This window comes from Charadrius vociferus, unplaced genomic scaffold (assembly GCF_000708025.1).
Source record: "Charadrius vociferus isolate BGI_N301 unplaced genomic scaffold, ASM70802v2 scaffold363, whole genome shotgun sequence".
NCBI lineage: Eukaryota > Metazoa > Chordata > Aves > Charadriiformes > Charadriidae > Charadrius > Charadrius vociferus.
The window spans coordinates 1,904,921-1,924,056 of record NW_009647942.1 but is presented as its reverse complement, the minus strand read 5'-3'; the positions used below and the strand labels follow the sequence as shown (position 1 = coordinate 1,924,056).

The window sequence follows — 19,136 nt, the reverse complement described above, 5'->3', positions numbered from 1 at the left end:
GTTCTGGAAGCGGAGCGGCGCGAAGGTGCCGGGCAGGTGAGCGGGGCGGCGGGAAGGTCGGGGCCCCGCGGGAGGCCCCAGCGCCGTGTTCGGCCGCCGAGTTCAACGGGCCCTTGTCGGTCCTGTGCCCTCTGCAGGGAGCGCGGTCGGTCGGTCACTGCTGGTAGCTGGGAGGCTGGTGTAGGGCCTCTCCGTCCTTCCCTCGGTTGTGTCTCGGTAGCCGAGTGCCCGCAGCGCTTCGGTGTTGGGCGCCTCCAGTTATCTGATTGAAGATCGCTGGTGGGGGCTCAGACAGCGCAGGTTATAACTTGTAGAAGAAAAGTTGTTAAATAATTATCTGAACCTGTGTTCCCAGGCGGATGTCACGGTTGAAAGAGTTAACGTGGTTTCGGGGATGTGTTCCCTGGAAAACTGTGAATGGGAGAATGCGTTTGTAGCTCTTGGCAACGATAAAAGTTTTCAAGTTTTGTGACGCTTGATACAAGTTGTGATATTTTGAAGTACTATGCAGGAAACTGCACTTTATGGGCAGATAGCCATATTTTAGTTTGCGCTTGATATTTCAAAATTTCGTCAGTTTCTCAACTTGCTTCCTGAAGCGTGAACAGCAGACCCAGCCGATGTATGATTGCTGGCAGCTACAAACATGTTCTCCCATTCAAATATTTCTAGGCAATACATCCCCAAAGTCACATTAACTCTTTTGACCATTATGTCAGGCTGGGAATGCGTGTTTAGATGATTATTTAACAATAACATTCGTTGCTCCCATCTCTAAAATGCTCTCATACTAGAGTAATTCAGTTTCTTATATTCTTTTTGTAAGAACAATGCGTGTTCTTGGTTCTCAGGGAACAGTAGCTCTATACTTCATACCATTTGCCTAAATTCGGCAAAATAATCTTACTTGTCATTAAATTTTTTGGATTCTTAGTTACCCATAAGCACTAATAGGTAGTGGTTTTGTTTCTATAGTTATAAACTAACTCTTTTGGTCCAACTGTTCTTGTCTCTCTGGACTTTCTGTTTTGTAACTTTGCTGAGTCCTTTGGGGGTAAAAACACTTTTGACTCTACTCAATTACACAGGGTCTGTGAGTAGTTGCAGTTAATTAATTTGCAGGCAACTGCAGGCATGTGGAAAATAAGGACACTGTGGATACAGTGCTGTTGATTTTTTTTTTTTTTTTTTAATAGTGCGGAGGGCTTTGTTGTTGCTTTATAGTTGGGTGGATTCCCATCATGGTCATTCATAGAGTGAAGGAAAAGGCTGATTCTGTCTGTATGCCAAAATGGAAAGTGACACCTGACCCTCATGTGAGCATAGAGCAGGAGAGTACAGAGACTTGACTGTCAAGTGTATGGCATACAGTTGTGTAGAAAGATTGGTGGTGGACTGACTTTTTGGTTTGTATGGTATCATATAAAAATTGATTGAGTTTATAAACCACCACCCTCAGTCATCTCCTGGGCTAATTTCACTACTGTTAATACTGCCTTTGTAGTATAACTATAAGCCTCTCTTAAAATTTGTTATGACTGCATTCCTTTTGGCTTGGTTTACTCAGGTCAGAATTATCTATAAATGTTTATGGTCTGGAGTTTGGTTTTGATTTGCCAGGAGTCCATGTTTGTCTCACTTTTACGTGGTTTTTAGTACAGGTTTAGGTAGATGTTAATGTTGCATATGATTTGCTCCTCTTGCAATCAGAGAGTTTTGTAGCAACAATTTCCATTTTGAAGCCATGTGTAAATCTTGATGTGTTTTTCTGTAGAGTTTTTTTTTTACTTATAATTTTATGGCTGCAAACTGAGAGGATTTGAACTTTTAGTTTGTAGAGAGTTTTATTATTCACATAGTAGTATGCTGTTCTGTAATGTTAAAGATTGTGGTGAATAAATCTATCCTTGGAAGCTTATTTATTTCAAGTTTGGTTTTTTGTTTGGTTTTTTTTTTTAGTACTCCCATGGCTTTTATTCTCTAATATGCCATCTTCTGCATTTTTCTTTATCAGCGTTATATTTTAGTAACGGTTAAGAATTGACTGGTTGGATTTGGGGTGACAAGGGTACATAGAAGATTCAATCTTTGCAGATGTTTCTTTGACAATTTTTTTTTTTTTTGCAAGAGATAAATGAAGAAATGATAAATCAGAAAAGAGAAAGAATTTAAGAGCAGTGTAGATTCTTACTGTGGAGTTAACTTTTTTTCTTGTTTTAATTCCTGGTCAGAAAAATAAGTTAGCCTAGGCCTCAAAAGTAGCTTCTATTTGGCAAATCTATGATTTTTATTAAGCTACTTTTTAGTATATGCGTCAGTTCCAGCACCATTATTTTTAGGTGTATGTGGGATTCTTTGAAATGGAAAACTGTTGGAACATTTCAGTTCTGTTTATTATTGACTATTTATTTAAGACACAGAAAACCCTCAAATGTTTTTTTATTTTTGTCATAACTCTCTTTCTTTTCCTTTAGTATTCAACATGTATATGGAGCTCAGCATCCGCCTTTTGATCCATTATTGCATGGAACGTAAGTTAACCTAATATTTAAATATTCCAGGTAATTTGGACCTCCTCTGCCTTCTCTCGTCTTTTTCTTCCCCCTTGGCTATAAAGCTTAGTGTTAACCTTCCTTTTTCAATTTTTGTCATAATCTTGACTCCTCTGTTCTAACTTCTCTTTTGTGACTTCCTGTTGCTTACTATATTGGGAGCAACAAATCTGCTGTTCGGTCTTTAACAAACATAGATTGCCAACTCTTATTATCTGTTCACAGTGCCTTATAAATTGGAAATTGTATGGTAAATTGTATGGTAAATACAATACAATTGTATGGTATTGTATGGTAAATACCAATCTTAATTTAGCAGATGAAGTTTACAACTCAGGTGTAAGCTGCTTTCCTGCATGTATCTTTCTGTTGATGGACTGTGTTTATTTGTCTGTCTATGAGAGAAAAGAGTCGGGTTGTGGTGTAGATCATTTTGAGGCAAAGGTGGGCATTTTGCTTGTGTGTGAGAAGACAGTAGGTAGACTAGATTTTACAGTGATTTAAGACTTTATTGCCTTATATCATGATTATTGGATATCAGAACACAATGTACATGACAGTGGCAACATTATGCTAAACATCATTAGTAACAAAATAAATTTCATGCTGATAACCCACAACTAATGGAAGTGAATTATTTTCATCTCCTTATGGCTGAGGTGTTTAGCAAAATGCTGCATTCTGACAGCTTCTGCTTTTTATGTTTTGCTTTATCGTCAGATTTATATTTTGAAAGACAGTTTGTTTTAAGCTTTGTGAAGGAAAAAGTTGTTTCTGGTTTGTTGGTAGATTTCACAGCTGCTTTGAAACCAGCATTGCTGTTAAAACATTTATTTATGTGAGAATTTTGGGAAAATTGTATGGCCGCTGATATGAATGGCCCAAAGCGGTAGGGACAAAAAATAATGTTAGAAGGAAAAGTATTGGCTTGGAAGGATGTCGTACTTCTAGTGGATTTTTTCAAGGGCTAGTTTGAAGTGGCACAAGAAGTAAACTTGTGCTAGTTAATTTTCAGATGACATGGAGTTAAAGACAATTGAAATGTGTGAGCTTTAGGACTGAAAAAAAAGGAATTAGATGAATTGGTTCAAAATATGGAGTTATAGACAGACCCAGTAACAAAAACTAGAAGTTTATTGCTTGAAATAATGACAGGAGAAAGACCTTGCTGTTACAGACAATGATGACGGTGGGAAAGTGTTAGTGTTGTAGCACCTGTTAGGAAAGATATTCCCTGTAATGTGTAGCAGAAACATTACTGACATTGTATGAAGACTGTGTGAGAACTTTTTCTGATTTGCAATTCTGTCTGCCTTGTCTTAACAGAAAAAAGTTAAACTAGCACAGGTGGAAAGACAGGGATGGTCAGAAAAGGCATTTAAGTTAACGGCAGTAACTTTAATTTTGAGAGCAGACTTGGAAACTCTCAACTCATTTAGCTGAAATTTGGAGGAAGATGTGATTGCTTTGCATTACTGTAAGTGAGAACAAGTGCCAAGCTAGGGAGGGATACTTGTTTCATCTCTTTTATACTGCATGTTGACAGAGGGACAAAAGGTTAGGAGCTGATCAGGGTACACTTAGACTTGCAAGTAGTTAACTTAGGCTTAGTAACTTGAGGAAGTATCCTGCCTATGAGAAGAGCAAAGTTCTGAAGCAAATTCATGCTGGAGTGCCTGAATGGGGAGGAATGATAGATCTCATGAGTTTCAAGGTGAGACTTGATTTGTTTATGACAGTGATTGTATTGTGTGATTGCTTATGATTACTCAGTAGACCTGATGAGTTGATTACTGCTGCTGTGTTGTTATGCAGCAATTACACTCAGGGGCCTGAAATCCCTACGTAAGTTCATGAAGCAAGAGAAGTGCAATGTGTCCTGTCTATCTTATAAACTATTCCAGTAGTATTTGTTTTATTTGACTTTGAGGTTGGTCTTTTTTGGGGTGGGGAAAGGGGGTACGTGTCTGCTTTTTTTTGTTGTTGTTGTTGTTGTTTTTTTTCTTTTAAGACAAGGAAAGGAAAGATTTGTTCGGCTTCTATTCAAAGCCAAGAAGAGTCAGTTTTTACCTACCCTTCTTCTCAGACATACTCAGCTGCATATTATCATGGGCAGATGTAGCAGTAACATGAGTGGAGGTTGATAAATATTTGCATGAACTTTTGGTTTTTGGCCCTATCCATAGTGTTTTGCTTACTCCATTACTAGTTCTCTAAACATTGTTTATTTGTTTTTGAACAGCTTGATAAAACCAGGTTCAAAGCCACCTACAACTCCAGTGAAACTAAAGAAAGTCAGCACCTTTCAAGAATTTGAAAGTAACACAAGTGATGCTTGGGATCTTGGGGATGATGATGACGAACTCTTAGCAATTGCTGCTGAAAACTTAAATACAGAAGTGGTCATGGAAACGGCTCACAAAGTAATTCAGAATCACAGCAAGCTACAAGAACAGCATAAATTTCAGGAAGAACATCTACAGGAAGAAAAACAAGTAGAATCTGCAGAGATGACTTCAATTGCATGTGGTGATAATAGGCTTGTTAAATCAGTCAGTGAAGGTCATACATCGAGTTCATCAGGTATGTTAAAAAAAGGAAAAATGTTGACAATCAAATGAGGAGAGCTATAATATTTGCCCTTTAAGACATTAACACCTTCCGAACCACTTCTTAATACCACAGGAAAACATTATTAATTGGTATTGATTTATTTGAGGGAGATACTGCATACCATACTAAACTGTAAAGCATGCATGTGAGGAGTACATGAGTGAAGGAAAAGTAATTAAACTTTTTTGTTTTCAGCCTTAATACATCCTCCGTTTTGGAAGGAAGTGGCAGTATTGAATGTATTTTAATGGTTAACTGCACTAAGATGTATGCAATTAATAGTGTTCCTACTATTGTGAAAAAATGTTATTAAAATGCTGCTATATAAGTGTATTGAAAAACTGGAGAAAACCATGCATGTGGACTGGAAAGTTCATCCTGAAGTGATCTGGTCTGTGTTTTATGTATAAACTTTAATTAATTTCAATGATTTCCCATTCTCTTTTTTTTTTTTTTTTGTGGTGAGTGGAATAGAAACATCTTTCCATAGCACAGAGATATTAGAAATCAATTAGCCTTGCTGTTAGTGTGACCTGTAATTGATGTGTGCTAGTTGTAGAATGTTGCTTGGAAGAGGAATGCTCCTCTTGCTAAATCCAAGTCATTTGAAGTCTCCAAACTTGTGCTATACTTGAGCTTACATTTCTCCAAAACATAATTCTGTTCTCAATTCGCAAATTAAATTCAAGTTATTAGTAGCCTTATCACTAGCTGAGGCTAACTCTTATGCTTCTTTCTCCCTTCAGATAATGCTAGTGAAAATTCTTCCATGCAGAGATCACAGTCCCTTCCACAAACTTCCACACCTCCCTTGGTGAGTGGAATGGCAGACTATAATACCTCAGTTACTCCTGCATTAACTGAAAGAGAGGCATCCCGATTAGACAAATTTAAGCAGCTACTTGCTGGCCCCAATACAGATCTTGGTGAGTATTTCTTATAGGAGCTACAAATTACATCTGAATTACTCTTTAACTATAAAATTTTCCTGTTTGAAGTACTGTTCTGCATGATAGTTTGGTTAGGATCTAATCCTTTCGATGCTTAGAATTGATCTTGCAAAGGAAAGAAAATATCATTCAATGCTTGTAGTATTCATGCTTGTAATGTGCAATTTGCATATGTAGAGTATTAGATGACTTCTTGTTCTTTTCTTTCTCATGTTATTTCTTCCTCCTGGACTAATCTCTGGAGAAAAAACAAAGTATAATTAGCTGTGTTTAATGTTAATGCCTCATAGTGGAACAGTATGCACTATAAGAATGATTCTCACGCTTAGAATTATGAATGTGAAGAACGATGAGGCGTGGAAGTATTACTGCTTGTCTACTCAGTGAGCGTTCTTAGTGTTCACAGACTGAAACAGTAGTTCTGTGTCTCATCTGTGAACGCTGACGACATGTTAATGTGGAAACAAATGTATTGTCAGATAACTTGACTGTTCCCTTTGTGCTCTGGATTTTAACTGCTGAATAGTAAATACAAGCTGAGACGGTATCACAGAATCAAATGGCTTTGTATCCCAAGTGAAAATCTGTAGCAAATAGAAATAGTACACTGCATTTGGAGAACTTGGCTGGTCACTTAGAAGTAGGAGCTTATGCCAAAATAATTAATAAACAAAATGACTGTGAGTTACACTATTCTGGAAGGTATCTACAAGAAGACCTTATGGAAAGAATTAGAAACTGCGTGTTTGCAGTTCTTGAATTGGCACTTTCCTGCCCTGTAGTTGTCACGAGACTTCTTCAGTATGATATGGTCCAAGTTGTGGCTTTTTTTTTTTTTCTGTGCTGTGTCTTATTGTGAGATTGATGCTAGCAAAGTAGAACTATGGAAAAAATACTAACTCGATGAGACTTAACACCAGTGAGTCATAGGACATTCTTATAAAATGCAATTGTGAATAAACTCTGAAGTGTTAAAACAAATTCCATATTTTATATAAGCTTAAAAATGATAATCAAATATCAATTTTTCTCCCTTTGATCTAATAGATGTTATGAGCTATGTGATTGCGACTGATGTGAAAACTCATATAACTTTTAAAGAGTGTTGTCATGGTAGTAATCTTTGTTATATAAGGTTGCAAAGTCAGAGGCAAGACAAAGTTTAATTTAAACGTCTCTATTTCACTTGTGCCATCTAATTGGATGGGAGTACTTTCCCAGTAAATCAGACTTACGAACTCAAGTAAAATATTTTACAAGGGAGCGACAGAAAATTTCCACTCCTATTAGGACTGCAGTGAGACTGAGACTGCGGTGAGAGTTTAGTTGATACTATTTAAACAAACTGGTTTTGTGTTTTTTCCCTATTGAACTTACTAAATCTCACACAGAATTTAAACAAACTGGTTTTGTGTTTTTTTTCCCTATTGAACTTACTAAATCAGAGGAATACGAAATACTAAATACAGAGGAATACGGAATACTAAAATACAGAGGAATACGAAATTTGAGTATGTTGCTGTTATATCTGATAAGTTCTCAATATTCTTTCATGTAGATATTACTAAATAATTCCTTTTCTATGTTTGTTTATAGGAAGCTTGGTCTTTCTCTTGCTGTGCAAACTGTAATGAGTACAGAATTTGAAGTTGTGTGAATTAGATTGATACAAATATTTTGTATTTGTATCTAGGATATATCCAGCAGAATTTCCTAATAAATCTATAAATAATTAATGATTTTTCTTAGTGAAAGAAATGAGCTCTATTTACGACACGCGAACTCTTGATGGTCATGAAGCTGTTAGTAGTAGATCTTTTGTGATGGTAGTGCTCGGACTACATTATATGTATATATTAGGGAAAGTGTGTGTATACATGTATACATGTGACTATACGTACAGTTCATCAGAATCTGGTGTGTGCATGTGTGTATGTGATTTTGGGGGTTGTTTGGTTTAGATTCACGTTACAATGAAGACCATGCTTAAAAAGGAATCTTGATTTAATGACACTGTTAGCCTGGGAAACTGTTGTGGGTTGTGTGTGGTAGGTTTTTTTTGTTGTTGTTGTTGTGTCTTTTGGGGGTTGCTGCTTTTTATTTTATTTTATTTTATTTCTTCAGAGTAATACTGAAAATGGACAAAGGTAGAACTAGGTAACAGGCTCCAAGCTAAGACTTGTAGTGTGTAATGATGGCACAGGTAGCTATTTGGTTGCAGCTGTCTCCTGTGTGTGTTTGTGTATGTGTGATGTTGTAGTATGTGTGGGTCTTTGTTTTGTGTTAGATCCACAGATTGTGTATTGTTTGTCACAATGAATTGAATTAGTGGGTAGTTGTCTTGGAGACATTTTAGCAAATATTTCTGTTCATTTTTGTGTGTAATAGCATTGGTTTTGCTTGGAAGTAGTAACAGCAGAAGTAAAGTATTTCTGTTGGCTTTGTTTTCTTAATATAGTTTTGCATATTGTTGAAGGATGTGGACAAGTCCTTTCAAAGCAATATAAAAAAAAAGTTAATCTGTGGAACTGAAACAATGTCATGCATATTTTTCAACTCAAGGCTCTTTTCTTATAAGTTGAGAAATCAGCATAGACTAAGAACACAAAGTAATACAAATGACCTTGAAGTCCTTTCAGTCACACTTCAGTAACGATTATCCTATAAAGACAGTGTAAAATGCAATGTTAGTCTTGTATGGCAACTAAAGGTTGTGAAAGAGAGTGTTCTTTCATAAGAAAACGCTCAAAAAGATGGATTATGTATATAAACTTGGAAGCGAAGATTATTTTAGGCATTAAAGCCCACAAATAGATTTTGGAGTTGGGTTTGGTGCATAGGTTGGATATTGTGAAGTTGTGAAGATACATAGGTTTTATCAACCCCATCAGATTATACACTGGGCAAAATAATACACCAGGTATAGTCTGCAATTGGGATATGAATCCACTAGTAAGTATTACATAAATATATAATGACAGAACCATTCTCAAAGTTTCTGTGTGCAGTTTTATCCAGCAGACACTTACATACACAAATAGTTTTTAGACCAAGGCATAATCCTTGAGAACACAAACTAGGAAAGGAAGGAAAAAAACCCAACCCCAGAATTCTCAGACTATAAAAGAATTAATTCTTTTAGGTTACTTAACTCTTATTTATGAATAAAGAGCCTATTTCCATGGCTCAAAAATGCCCTTAACTCATTTTTTAATGTCTTGTGGAGCTGAATAAGGAACTCACTCCTCTAATTTATAGTTGCCCTTGTAGTTGTTCTGAGTCTTCCCTTAAGCCTTCCTAGCACACTTCACTTCTCTGTTCTGCAGGCATTTTTGTTGTTTGCATGATAAACAGATGCAAATAATATGCCTTAGTTCCATTTGACACTTTTTATTTGACTATTGCTATGCTGTTATTACCTCTAATGTAAATGGGGAAAGTATAATATGAATTGGATGTCAAGGATAGTTAGCTATATGAAAAAAAGCCCCAGTTCCTATAGAAATATTACTTCTAGGTATACGATTTGTGCTGCGGAAAAGAGGTATTCAAGAGCCCTGACAATATACCTTCAAGTAGTAATATAATGCAAAGAATGAGGAGATAATCTCATAAAGTTAAAATTACAAAATGAAAGCTGCTAAACAAGCTGAACGATGTTATGGCAAGAAATGTGGGCTGGTAGAAGGAGCCTGTTATAAGAAGCAGTTTTGATTTGGAGAGAGACTTGAGGACTGACCCCTGTCAGTTAGATCATACTGAGGTATACTAGGTCCAAATTCAGGCAGCAAGGTGGGTGGGACTGGAGGTGGCAGTACAGCGGTGTTTAATAGACAACGGTAGGATAGACTGTAGGGCCTGTGTGTCTGCGTAGTCTTCCACTCATGGTACTACGTGCCAGGTTATTCAGAGAGAGCAATTTGCAGCAGTTGTTTTGTGCAATCAACCTGTGCTTATGCTTGCCTTGCAAACAATTTGGTGTAGATTTACTTCATTTCAGGCCTTGTCTTTCCTTGTAATGGACCTTCTGTTACTGAATGAAGATGGGTTCTGTGCTTGCAGAATCTTTTGCAAACAATTGGTTGCCTTAAGAGGAGGGGAGAGGACCAGACTTTAACAAAGCGGCATAGGGAGATTGTCTCTGAGAAGAAATCTCTCTTCAGCAGATTATTGTTTACTTCTTTAAGAGGGACAGTACTGCTATGTATATCCGGTTTCCAATTTAAGTTTAATTCTATCAAATTTGTTAGACTTGTGTTTTCAAGTAGTTTTGTACAATGTTTTTTTACAGTTGTTGATACATTCTAGATGTATATTAAACTTGATTATAGTAATTATCTTCTATTTATGGTTCATAAATATATTCGTCTGTAACAGCAATCTCTTACCTCCTTTAAAACTGTTTGTCAAACTGATGTTATAGAAAAGTTTCAGTAACTTTACAAAATGCATTAATTGAAATTAACTTGATTAGTTTTGTTCCCAGCTTCATTAATTTGTCTGCACTGAACTGCGTAGCTATTTATCTCTATGCTTCTAGTTCATCCATGTCATTTAGAATTTTATTGCCCCCTGCAGTTTTGAATTATCTGTAGTTGATCACATTAGTGCTTATTCTTCTTCCAGTTTGTTGATGCATAGTGTAAAGTGAACAAGAGGAGTCCTACCACTGCTTCATGTGACATGCCATAGTTATATCTATCTTTTCAAACTGTTATCACCAAAAGGTATCCTCTGCAATTCCCGTTGTGTTCCAGTTAGCTTGTTACCTGCAAAACATGCTTACCTTGTCGGCTAATAAATAAGACTAAAAAAAAAGGTCAGTACTCTACCAGTAGGCTTTGGAACATCTTTCTTTTAAATTAAAAATCTTCTGAAAGAAATCAGTGCTAAATGTCCATAAATGATTCCTTATATTAATTGCTTTTTGCATGATTAGTATTTTGTCTTCCTATTTGTTATGGCTTCATCTCGTAACTTGTGATTTCAGGTAATAATCAGCATTTATTCTGATCTCTGCTTCAGGGGGATATTTCAATTTAAAGGTATTAATTTGGTATTTTTCATTGTAACTAGGTAATAATAGGTTCTTGAAATAATTTTGAGAGGATTTTGCATAGTTTGTCTCTGGAGGATGTATTTATCTTCTTTTGTGAAGATATTTGATTGATATAGTAGTCATTGCATTACATAATAAGTGTTGACTTTTTAACTAGCTTACTTTGTATTGGACCAGTCTTTAATTTTTTTTCCACTTCCTCTTTTATGACCCTATTTCCTAGTATTTAAAATACCAGTTAAAATAATTTAGTAAATTGGGACTGTAACTCCTGAAAAGCAGATAATGTTGTTAGCATGTATATTAGAGGAAAATGATTTTTTTGTGCTAACTTTACATTCAAAGAAAAAAGGGAGGAAGTGTTATTACAGAAATTACAGGAATTTAAAATGGTGTGGTCTCATATTATCTCATAACAATAGCTCGTTGCCTCTGTGCGTTATAATAGAATTCTAGGGTGTTTTTTTAGAAATGAAATTAATTTTCTTTTCTAAATGAATTTTAGAAAGAAAACTTAGGTTGCAAAAGTTACAACAAAGTTGTAGTTATTTGCTGTAGTGTTGATGTTTGGGTATGTAGTTAGTAAACTTTTCTTAAAATATATCTGTCAAAAATGGACAGTATCATTTTCCATTTGATGATTGGTGTCATACAGATTAATGCAATTTGAATTGTAAGCTTTCTCTGGTCCCGAGAGAGATTGCTACTGAATTGCATGATGTTGTTATACAGTTCTGGTATTCTTTGGGACATATTAAACATCTATGTTTTGATTATACTTACTTGATGAAAGCTACTCAATCAAGAAATATTTTCTGGAAGTGAATGATCAACAATTAGTATCATGGTTTGGGTCAGAAGGGACCCTCAAAGATCATCTAGTTGACATCTCTTAATACATCAGGTTGCTCAAAGCCCCATCCAACCTGACCTTGAACACTTCCAGAGATGGGGCATCCACAACATCTCTGGGAGACCTGTTCCAGTGTCTCACCACCCACATCATAAAAAAATTTCTTCCTTATGTCTGATCTAAGCCTACCCTCTTTCAGTTTATAAGTGTTATCTCTTGTCCTGTTGCTACAGGCTTTGGTAAAATGTATGTCTCAGTCTTTCTTATAAGCCCCTTTTAAATACTGAAAGGTTGCAATCAGGTCTTCCAGAGCCACCGTTTTTCCAGGCTAAACAACCCCAACTCTCTCAGCCTTTCCTCGTAGGGGAGGTGTTTCATAGAATCATAGAATTGTCTAGGTTGGAAGGGACCTTTGATATCATCAAGTCCAACCATCAACCTACCACTGCCAAAACCAGCACTAAACCATGTCCCTAAGCACCATGTCTACCCATCTTTTAAACACCTCCAGGGATGGTGACTCCACCACTTCCCTGGACAGCCTGTTCCAGTGCTTGATAACCCTTTCTGTTAAGAACTTTTTCCTAATATCTATCCTAAACCTACTCTGGCGTAAATTGAGGCCATTTCCTCTTGTCCTATCGCTTGTTACTAGCGAGAAGAGATCGACCCCCACCTCGCTACAACCTCCTTTCAGGTAGTTGTAGCGAGCGATAAGGTCTCCCCTCAGCCTCCTTTTCTCCAGGCTAAACAACCCCACTTCCCTCAGCCACTCCTCATAAGACTCGTGCTCCAGACCCCTCACCAGCTTTGGTGTCCTTCTCTGGACACTCTCTAGCACCTCTGTGTCAGCACCTCTTGTCTGTCCCTCTCATAGTTTTCGTGGTTCTCTGCTGGGCCTGTTCCAGCAGGTCCATGTCTTTCTTGTGCTGGGAACCTCAGAGCTGGGTGCAGTACTCCAGGTGTGGTCACATGAGAGACGAGTAGAGGAGGAGAATTGCCTCCCTCGACCTGCTGGCCACGCTTCTTTTTATGCATCCCAAGGTTGGGCTGCGAGTATACATTGCCACCTCGTGTCCAGCTCTTCATTCACCAGTACTCCCAAGTCCTTCTTGGCAGGGCTGCTCTCAATCCCTTCATCCCTCAGCCTGTATTGATACGGGGCGTTGCTCTTGCCCAGGTGTGGGACCCTGCACTTGGCTTTGTTGAACTGCGTGAGGTTTCTATGGGCCCACTCTTCAAGCCTGTTGAGGTCCCTCTGAATGGCATCCCTTCCCTCTAGTGGATCAATGGCACCGCTCAGCTTGGTGTCATCTGTACATTTACAGAGGGTGCACTCAATCATGATGTCATTGATGAAGATATTAAATAGTATTGATCCCAATGTAGACTGCTGAGGGACACCACTTGTTACTGGTTTTCACTCTGAATTGAGTCATTGAATGTAAATCTTTGGAAGTGGCCATCCAGCTAATTCCTTATCCGTCTAACAGTCCGTCCATCAAACCCATATCCCTCCAATTTAGTGGCAAGAATGTTTTGGGGGAATGTATCAAAGGCCTTACAGAAGAACTGTAGCTGGAATCAATAACTTTAAGTAGAAAAAAAAAAAAGTAAATTTGCATTATTTTCTTTTAGCAAGGATTTGTTAATTTTGACTTGAGCAAAGATTCCTGTTCCTAGCCCTACCTATCATTGAATTACGTTTTTATTGCAAAAAAAAAAAGAGACCAAGATTGAACAGCTGCAGATCCTATTAAAAAATCAAAATAATCTTCCCCTTTTCTCAGTTCTGTAAAAGGATCCTAATGGATCCTAATCTTTGCTTTTTTTTTTTTTTTTTTGATCAGGAAGTATGGTATCAATTATGACTCTGTTAATGAATGGATATGCGACATTGTGGCATGCACAGAAGAGCCATAGTTCCGAGGTTCTGGGCTTCTTTCAGGAAATACTTGCCTATAAGTTGAGGAGCTCTTATCTGATTTTTGTTAATATCAATTGCAGCAGCATAGCATAGAGAATAAAACTGTTTCTTTTTGTGCTGAAGTCCACAGAGAGCATTCTAGGTTAAAACCATTGATCTGAACACAACTCAAAGAAATGTGCTTTTAGTAGTCTTTAAAACTCCCCTGTTACACTCGTGGCAGTAGTTTCCTTTCAGCAAGATGTGGAGTTCTGAATTAATTCTGTTTCCAGTTGGGTTTGGATGTAGAGCATTACAGTGGGACCGTAACTTCAGCTGATGCTAAGGGGTTAGTTTTAAAAAAAAAAAAAAAATCCAAAATCATCATCCAAATTCTTGTGTACACACAAAATTAGCTTGGTAGTTACCACTAATTCATCATTGAAAAAAATCAGAATTACACAGCATTCTACTACAAAGTGCAAAATTCTTTAATTAGAAGTTTTTTCAGGTTGGATAAAGTTTTAGCAGAGTTTTTAGGAGATCCTATACACCTTATTGTATTGATTTGTGATCAGCTGTTCAAAAATCATCTTTAAGACTGGGCCATGTGATGAACAATAGGATTCACAGGGATATTTTACTCTGGATGTGCTGGGAGAAAGAAAGGTACTATATGATGAAGTATTCTTGCAGTTGTTCCGAGTTGTTTTTGTTTTGTTTTGTTTTGTTTTTTTTCTTTTACTTTCTTTGGTGTGCTGTCTCCCTTTCTTTCCTGATAGCGTCATGAAAGCTGAACTTACACAGATGTGCAATCTGCGTTATCGTAGTAGAAGAGACTTGGGTGAGGAGTTCAATGTTCCCTGCGGTAGTCATAGACTCTCCGAGGGAGCAGCCTCACCTGGTTCCTGCACCGTCGTGCAGGTGACACAGCAGGGGAGGAACTTACTAGGAATGTCACCAACAAGGCTCTTGAACTTTGAACTTTGTTTGGGCCCTGAAGCATTTCAACATCAAGAATAGCAATTTACATGTTGTAATGAGTGGCATGTCCTGCTTGTAAGTCAGTTTACCGAGCCTCAAGGAAGTATAATTCATCCTGTATGTTTTCTTGCCACCATCTCTTCCACTGTTAAAAAAAAAATAGAAACTTAATTCACAGTTAGTTACTTCATTTGTGGCGACTTGAATTTGTGCATTCATTGAGAAATTGGCATATTAATCTTTTTGCAAATGGTTTGCTCTATTGTAGGAATTAACTGTCATCTCTAGAAAATGGGTTGATGCTTTGTCCCTCTGATTTCAGCTTCTTTTGATGGTGAAAAGAACCAGGACCAAAATTATAGTATGAAATTTTTGTAGGATTCCCTGATCTAGCGAGTACTTTATGAAGCATCAGTACAGTCTGTTAAATATGTCTCCTTTGCAGGATAGCATTCTTCACACATGCAAACAGATTATAATCTGATTTTTTTCATGTGGTATAACTGGGAATTGTTTTGCAATAGTGTGCCAGCTTCAAACATGGCTCTAAAGAAGCATCCTTTGAAATGATAACTTAAGGTTCAGATTTAGAAAATGCCTAGAAGAAAGCCAGAATTGTTATTAATTTTCCAAGATGTAATTTTGCAAGATGTAACTGAAGAATTTCTTTAAAAAAATTACTTCCATTTTTTTGCAATGAAGTCTTGCATTTAAACTTTTGTACTACATGCACTGCTTTTTCAATATGAAAGCCTAATGCCTATTAAGATAGTTATGTTTGCCAGCTCAAGCTGGAACAGAGTCCGATGTAAATTAAAGGTAGAACCATTGTGGCTCTACCACCATAATGAGTGTTTGAGAAGTACATGAAAGAAAGCTTAAATATGAGGAGTGTTTTCTATGAAAACGTACTTCCGAAGTTTGATCTTTGCGTTTATACTTAGAAGGAAGTCCAGAACTGGAAGATATGTATATTTGTATATATAAAGCAGTTATTGCCTGGGAAGGTAATCACAGTGGAGTGTATTTCACTGTGTATGTTTGTGCTGTGCTGCCTTCCTGATACTGATTACTGGTTAGATATGCCCTCGTGTGTGTCTCGTGAATGTTTAAAAAAAAATATTGTAGCTCTTACTCTTAGGAGTCTTTACTCATATGATTGTTTTGGAAATACTATGTTCAGTTTAGGTATAGATGAGGTTCTTTGGCAGCTAAGTGCTTGTTCTTGGTCAATGCTGACAATTAAAATGAGAGTAAAAGGATTTCTCATTGTACATACTAGCAGTTTTTAATTTTTTGTGAACTGTGAGCTAAGTTCAACTTCTTCACCTCCCTTAGTGCTTGACCATAGGCTGAAATTCAGCCTTGTTTCCTGTCTTTCCAAATCCATGAAACATTTAAGAGAAATGCACTGCAGTCCCATTAGTCTTTTCATTTTGAATTGCTTGGCAGACGTTAGGTCTCTTCAGAGGCAGGAAATACTAAAATGTCAGATGCCTGGAAGTGGCACAGAATTCTCTCTGTTAATATGAACAGAAATACCCAAATTCAGCAGTTGAAAGGCAATCTGTAAACTATTTTGGATGACCAAGTCAATTAATTCATTTTGCAAGATTGCCTGCTTTTTTATTTGACTTTCCCAAGCTCAACTTCGAATGCACATGGAGGAAGTGATCCAAGAGCAGAACTGTAGCTCGTTAGGTGTATTCCATGTGAAATTCTTTGCCTGATCAGGATCCTCTTTATTCTGTACATCATGGAGTTTATCAGCAGCTTTCCTCCTAAGCCAAAGATATTGAGGGAAATTATAAAAAGAAAGGAAGTCTTTGCTTTTGTTATGTGTTAAATAAACATACTTTGTAGGTAGACTTACTGGGTTTGTTTGTGTTTGGTTTTTTTTTGTTAGTGGGGAAGCTCTCTAGTACTAGCTCTTGTGAATAATTGCATGAATTTTGTGGTTCAGTAATCTAGACATGTATCTATTAAATCTGATTATTTTAGTTGTACCTTTCTTGTACTATAGTTTCACTATGAAGGACCAATGTCAGTTAGATTGCATTTTTGAATGTAGATATTGCAATAGTGGTTGTTTTTTTTTTTTTTAAAGTCTGTTATTTAGTTTGTTTTGTAGGAGTCTTTTTGCTTAATAACATGAAGCTTTAATATTATAGTAAGTAAATTTATGCCTTGGTTATTTGTTCCAAATACATATGAATATTTTTTTTGAAAAAAGGTATGGGGGGATGGAGCACAGTTGACGTTGTCCAAAACTAAATAATTATTACTTGGCTGTTCACTTAAAAAATTGTCAACAGACTGCAAAATTCTATCTTCTCCCCAAGCAGGAGAAATAAATACTGTGTGTTATTTCTAAATAAATGGGAAAATTTTCTCCTTTAATTAACTGGTACCGTAAGTGGTATGTCCTCTTTATTCTACTTGGAAAGTTTGTTAGAGACTGTTCGAATGACTTTAAGGTAAAAATAAAAACAATTGAATGTTGCGGGAGAACTATGAAAAAATACAATGTCACTTAAAATCTTCTGCCAGCATAGTTGTTCTCCATTACTTATTTTCATAATTTACATTGTTGGCTTCACTTGTTGCAATTCTTTCTTAGCAGTTTTAGTAATTTTCCTTTTGGCTTAGTTTTCCTAATCTTCTGTTCACTTGCTTTCTCATACCTTCTAACCCTAACCTCATCTACTGCTTCTCCAACTTTCTGCATGAAACAGCGGACAAGGTGTACTTTCCTGCTCTTTTCTAGGAAAGGTCCTGAAAAGGGTCTTGCCCTGTATTTACAACATTGGATTGGACTTTATTTTCTGTTTTCTGCATGCATTCAGAATAACTCTTTGTTTCATTGAGAAGATTAAGGGCAGTGTTTGCTTGAAAAAAATTTAATGAAGTGCCTAACAGAGCTATTATTCATTTTGGAAACCAGTTGCTGGGGTTGCCATAGTAATAACAAGCCCTCTATTAAAGCTATTTTCTATATGTACTGCCTGTATTGTAACATGCTGTTGGGGGAGCTGCAGTTCCATGATTCCATGCTCTTAAAAGAATTTTCCAGCTTTGTATAGTTAAATTATCCAAGGCATTTATGTTATAGGAACATAATACATGTAAATCTAGTTTATCATATCTATCGTGGAGTTGTTCATGCAGGCCATCACTTCATGTAGCCGTTTACAGTAATCTCAATGAAATAACAGCTGTATCAAAAATGAATAATGCATACAGAGAAATTTTGAACTCCTTTAATATTTCTTAATGTATTTTTTTTTATTTATTTGTAACTGATAGAATGATGAGCTTCTAGTTCCAAGAAAAATACTTGTAGACTTGGTTGTTTCCCCTCGTGTGTTTTAGGTGTAATGGATAATAGCTCTTGTAATAGCTTGTGGGGTTAGAAAGCTGGTAAATTAATGGCATGTTTTCTTTGTAGAATGCCCCATGAAATATTTATGGAATATGAATAATCTTTGAATCTACTGCAGTAAAAGGATAGTGTCTTAAGATTTCTTTCAGAATAATTGCTTTAAACTTTTTCTTCATCAGAGAGAAGAAATGTATATCTGAGTGTAGTCTAGTATACCAGATAAAACAGATTTTTCCAAAATTAAATGAATTGTATCAATTTGAAGCATTTACATACCTTATTGTGAAGGAATATTGTGGTATCCTAACCCAAAAATGTTTCTGCAACACATAAATGCAGTCTCCTAAGCAGAAGTGACAGTTGGCTGTAGCTACCGAATAGAGATATTTTTGGTCTAAAATCTATGGAGATTTATAAACATTTTGATACTTACTGGTCACAGAACTATGTAAAACAATGAGACCACTGAAAGACAGAGTAGCAGTTGAGGTTCACAGTGTTGCTTCAGAAAGTATCCTTTCAATCTGGGACAGAGTTTATGGACTAGGTTTTACAAATACTGCTCTTGGATCTGGCTAATTTCAGTTCTGAATGAGTAGGTTAAACTTCATTCTATGCTTGCGTTTTTAGCAAGTGATCATGTCTGTGATAAGAATGTTTTACAACTGCTCATTTTCAAAATAATTGTTCTAGAATTTTAAGAAAACATTAATTATATTGAAGCAAGGGTATTTTTGCAGTACTATCTTGATTGAAAATCTGTGTCTCATTTGTAGGTGGCATTAAAACTCCTTTGTAGAAATCCTGGGCTGGGGAGCATGTTCTCTAGCTTGTAAC

The 19,136-nt window shown here is 36.6% G+C and overlaps 1 protein-coding gene across 1 annotated transcript in view; it reads left to right on the top strand.

The window, feature by feature from the left end:
- Position 1: 1 nt before the first annotated feature.
- TBC1D22A (TBC1 domain family, member 22A) overlaps positions 2 to 19,136 on the top strand; it is a gene marked incomplete at its 5' end in the record, with an annotated part of 176,622 nt that continues 157,487 nt past the window's right edge. Inside the window, 4 exons of the mRNA XM_009883220.1 lie at positions 2 to 36; positions 2,475 to 2,531; positions 4,795 to 5,135; positions 5,912 to 6,091. Of these exons, the coding sequence (XP_009881522.1) occupies positions 2 to 36; positions 2,475 to 2,531; positions 4,795 to 5,135; positions 5,912 to 6,091 (613 nt within the window). The remainder of the gene's footprint in view (positions 37 to 2,474; positions 2,532 to 4,794; positions 5,136 to 5,911; positions 6,092 to 19,136) is intronic.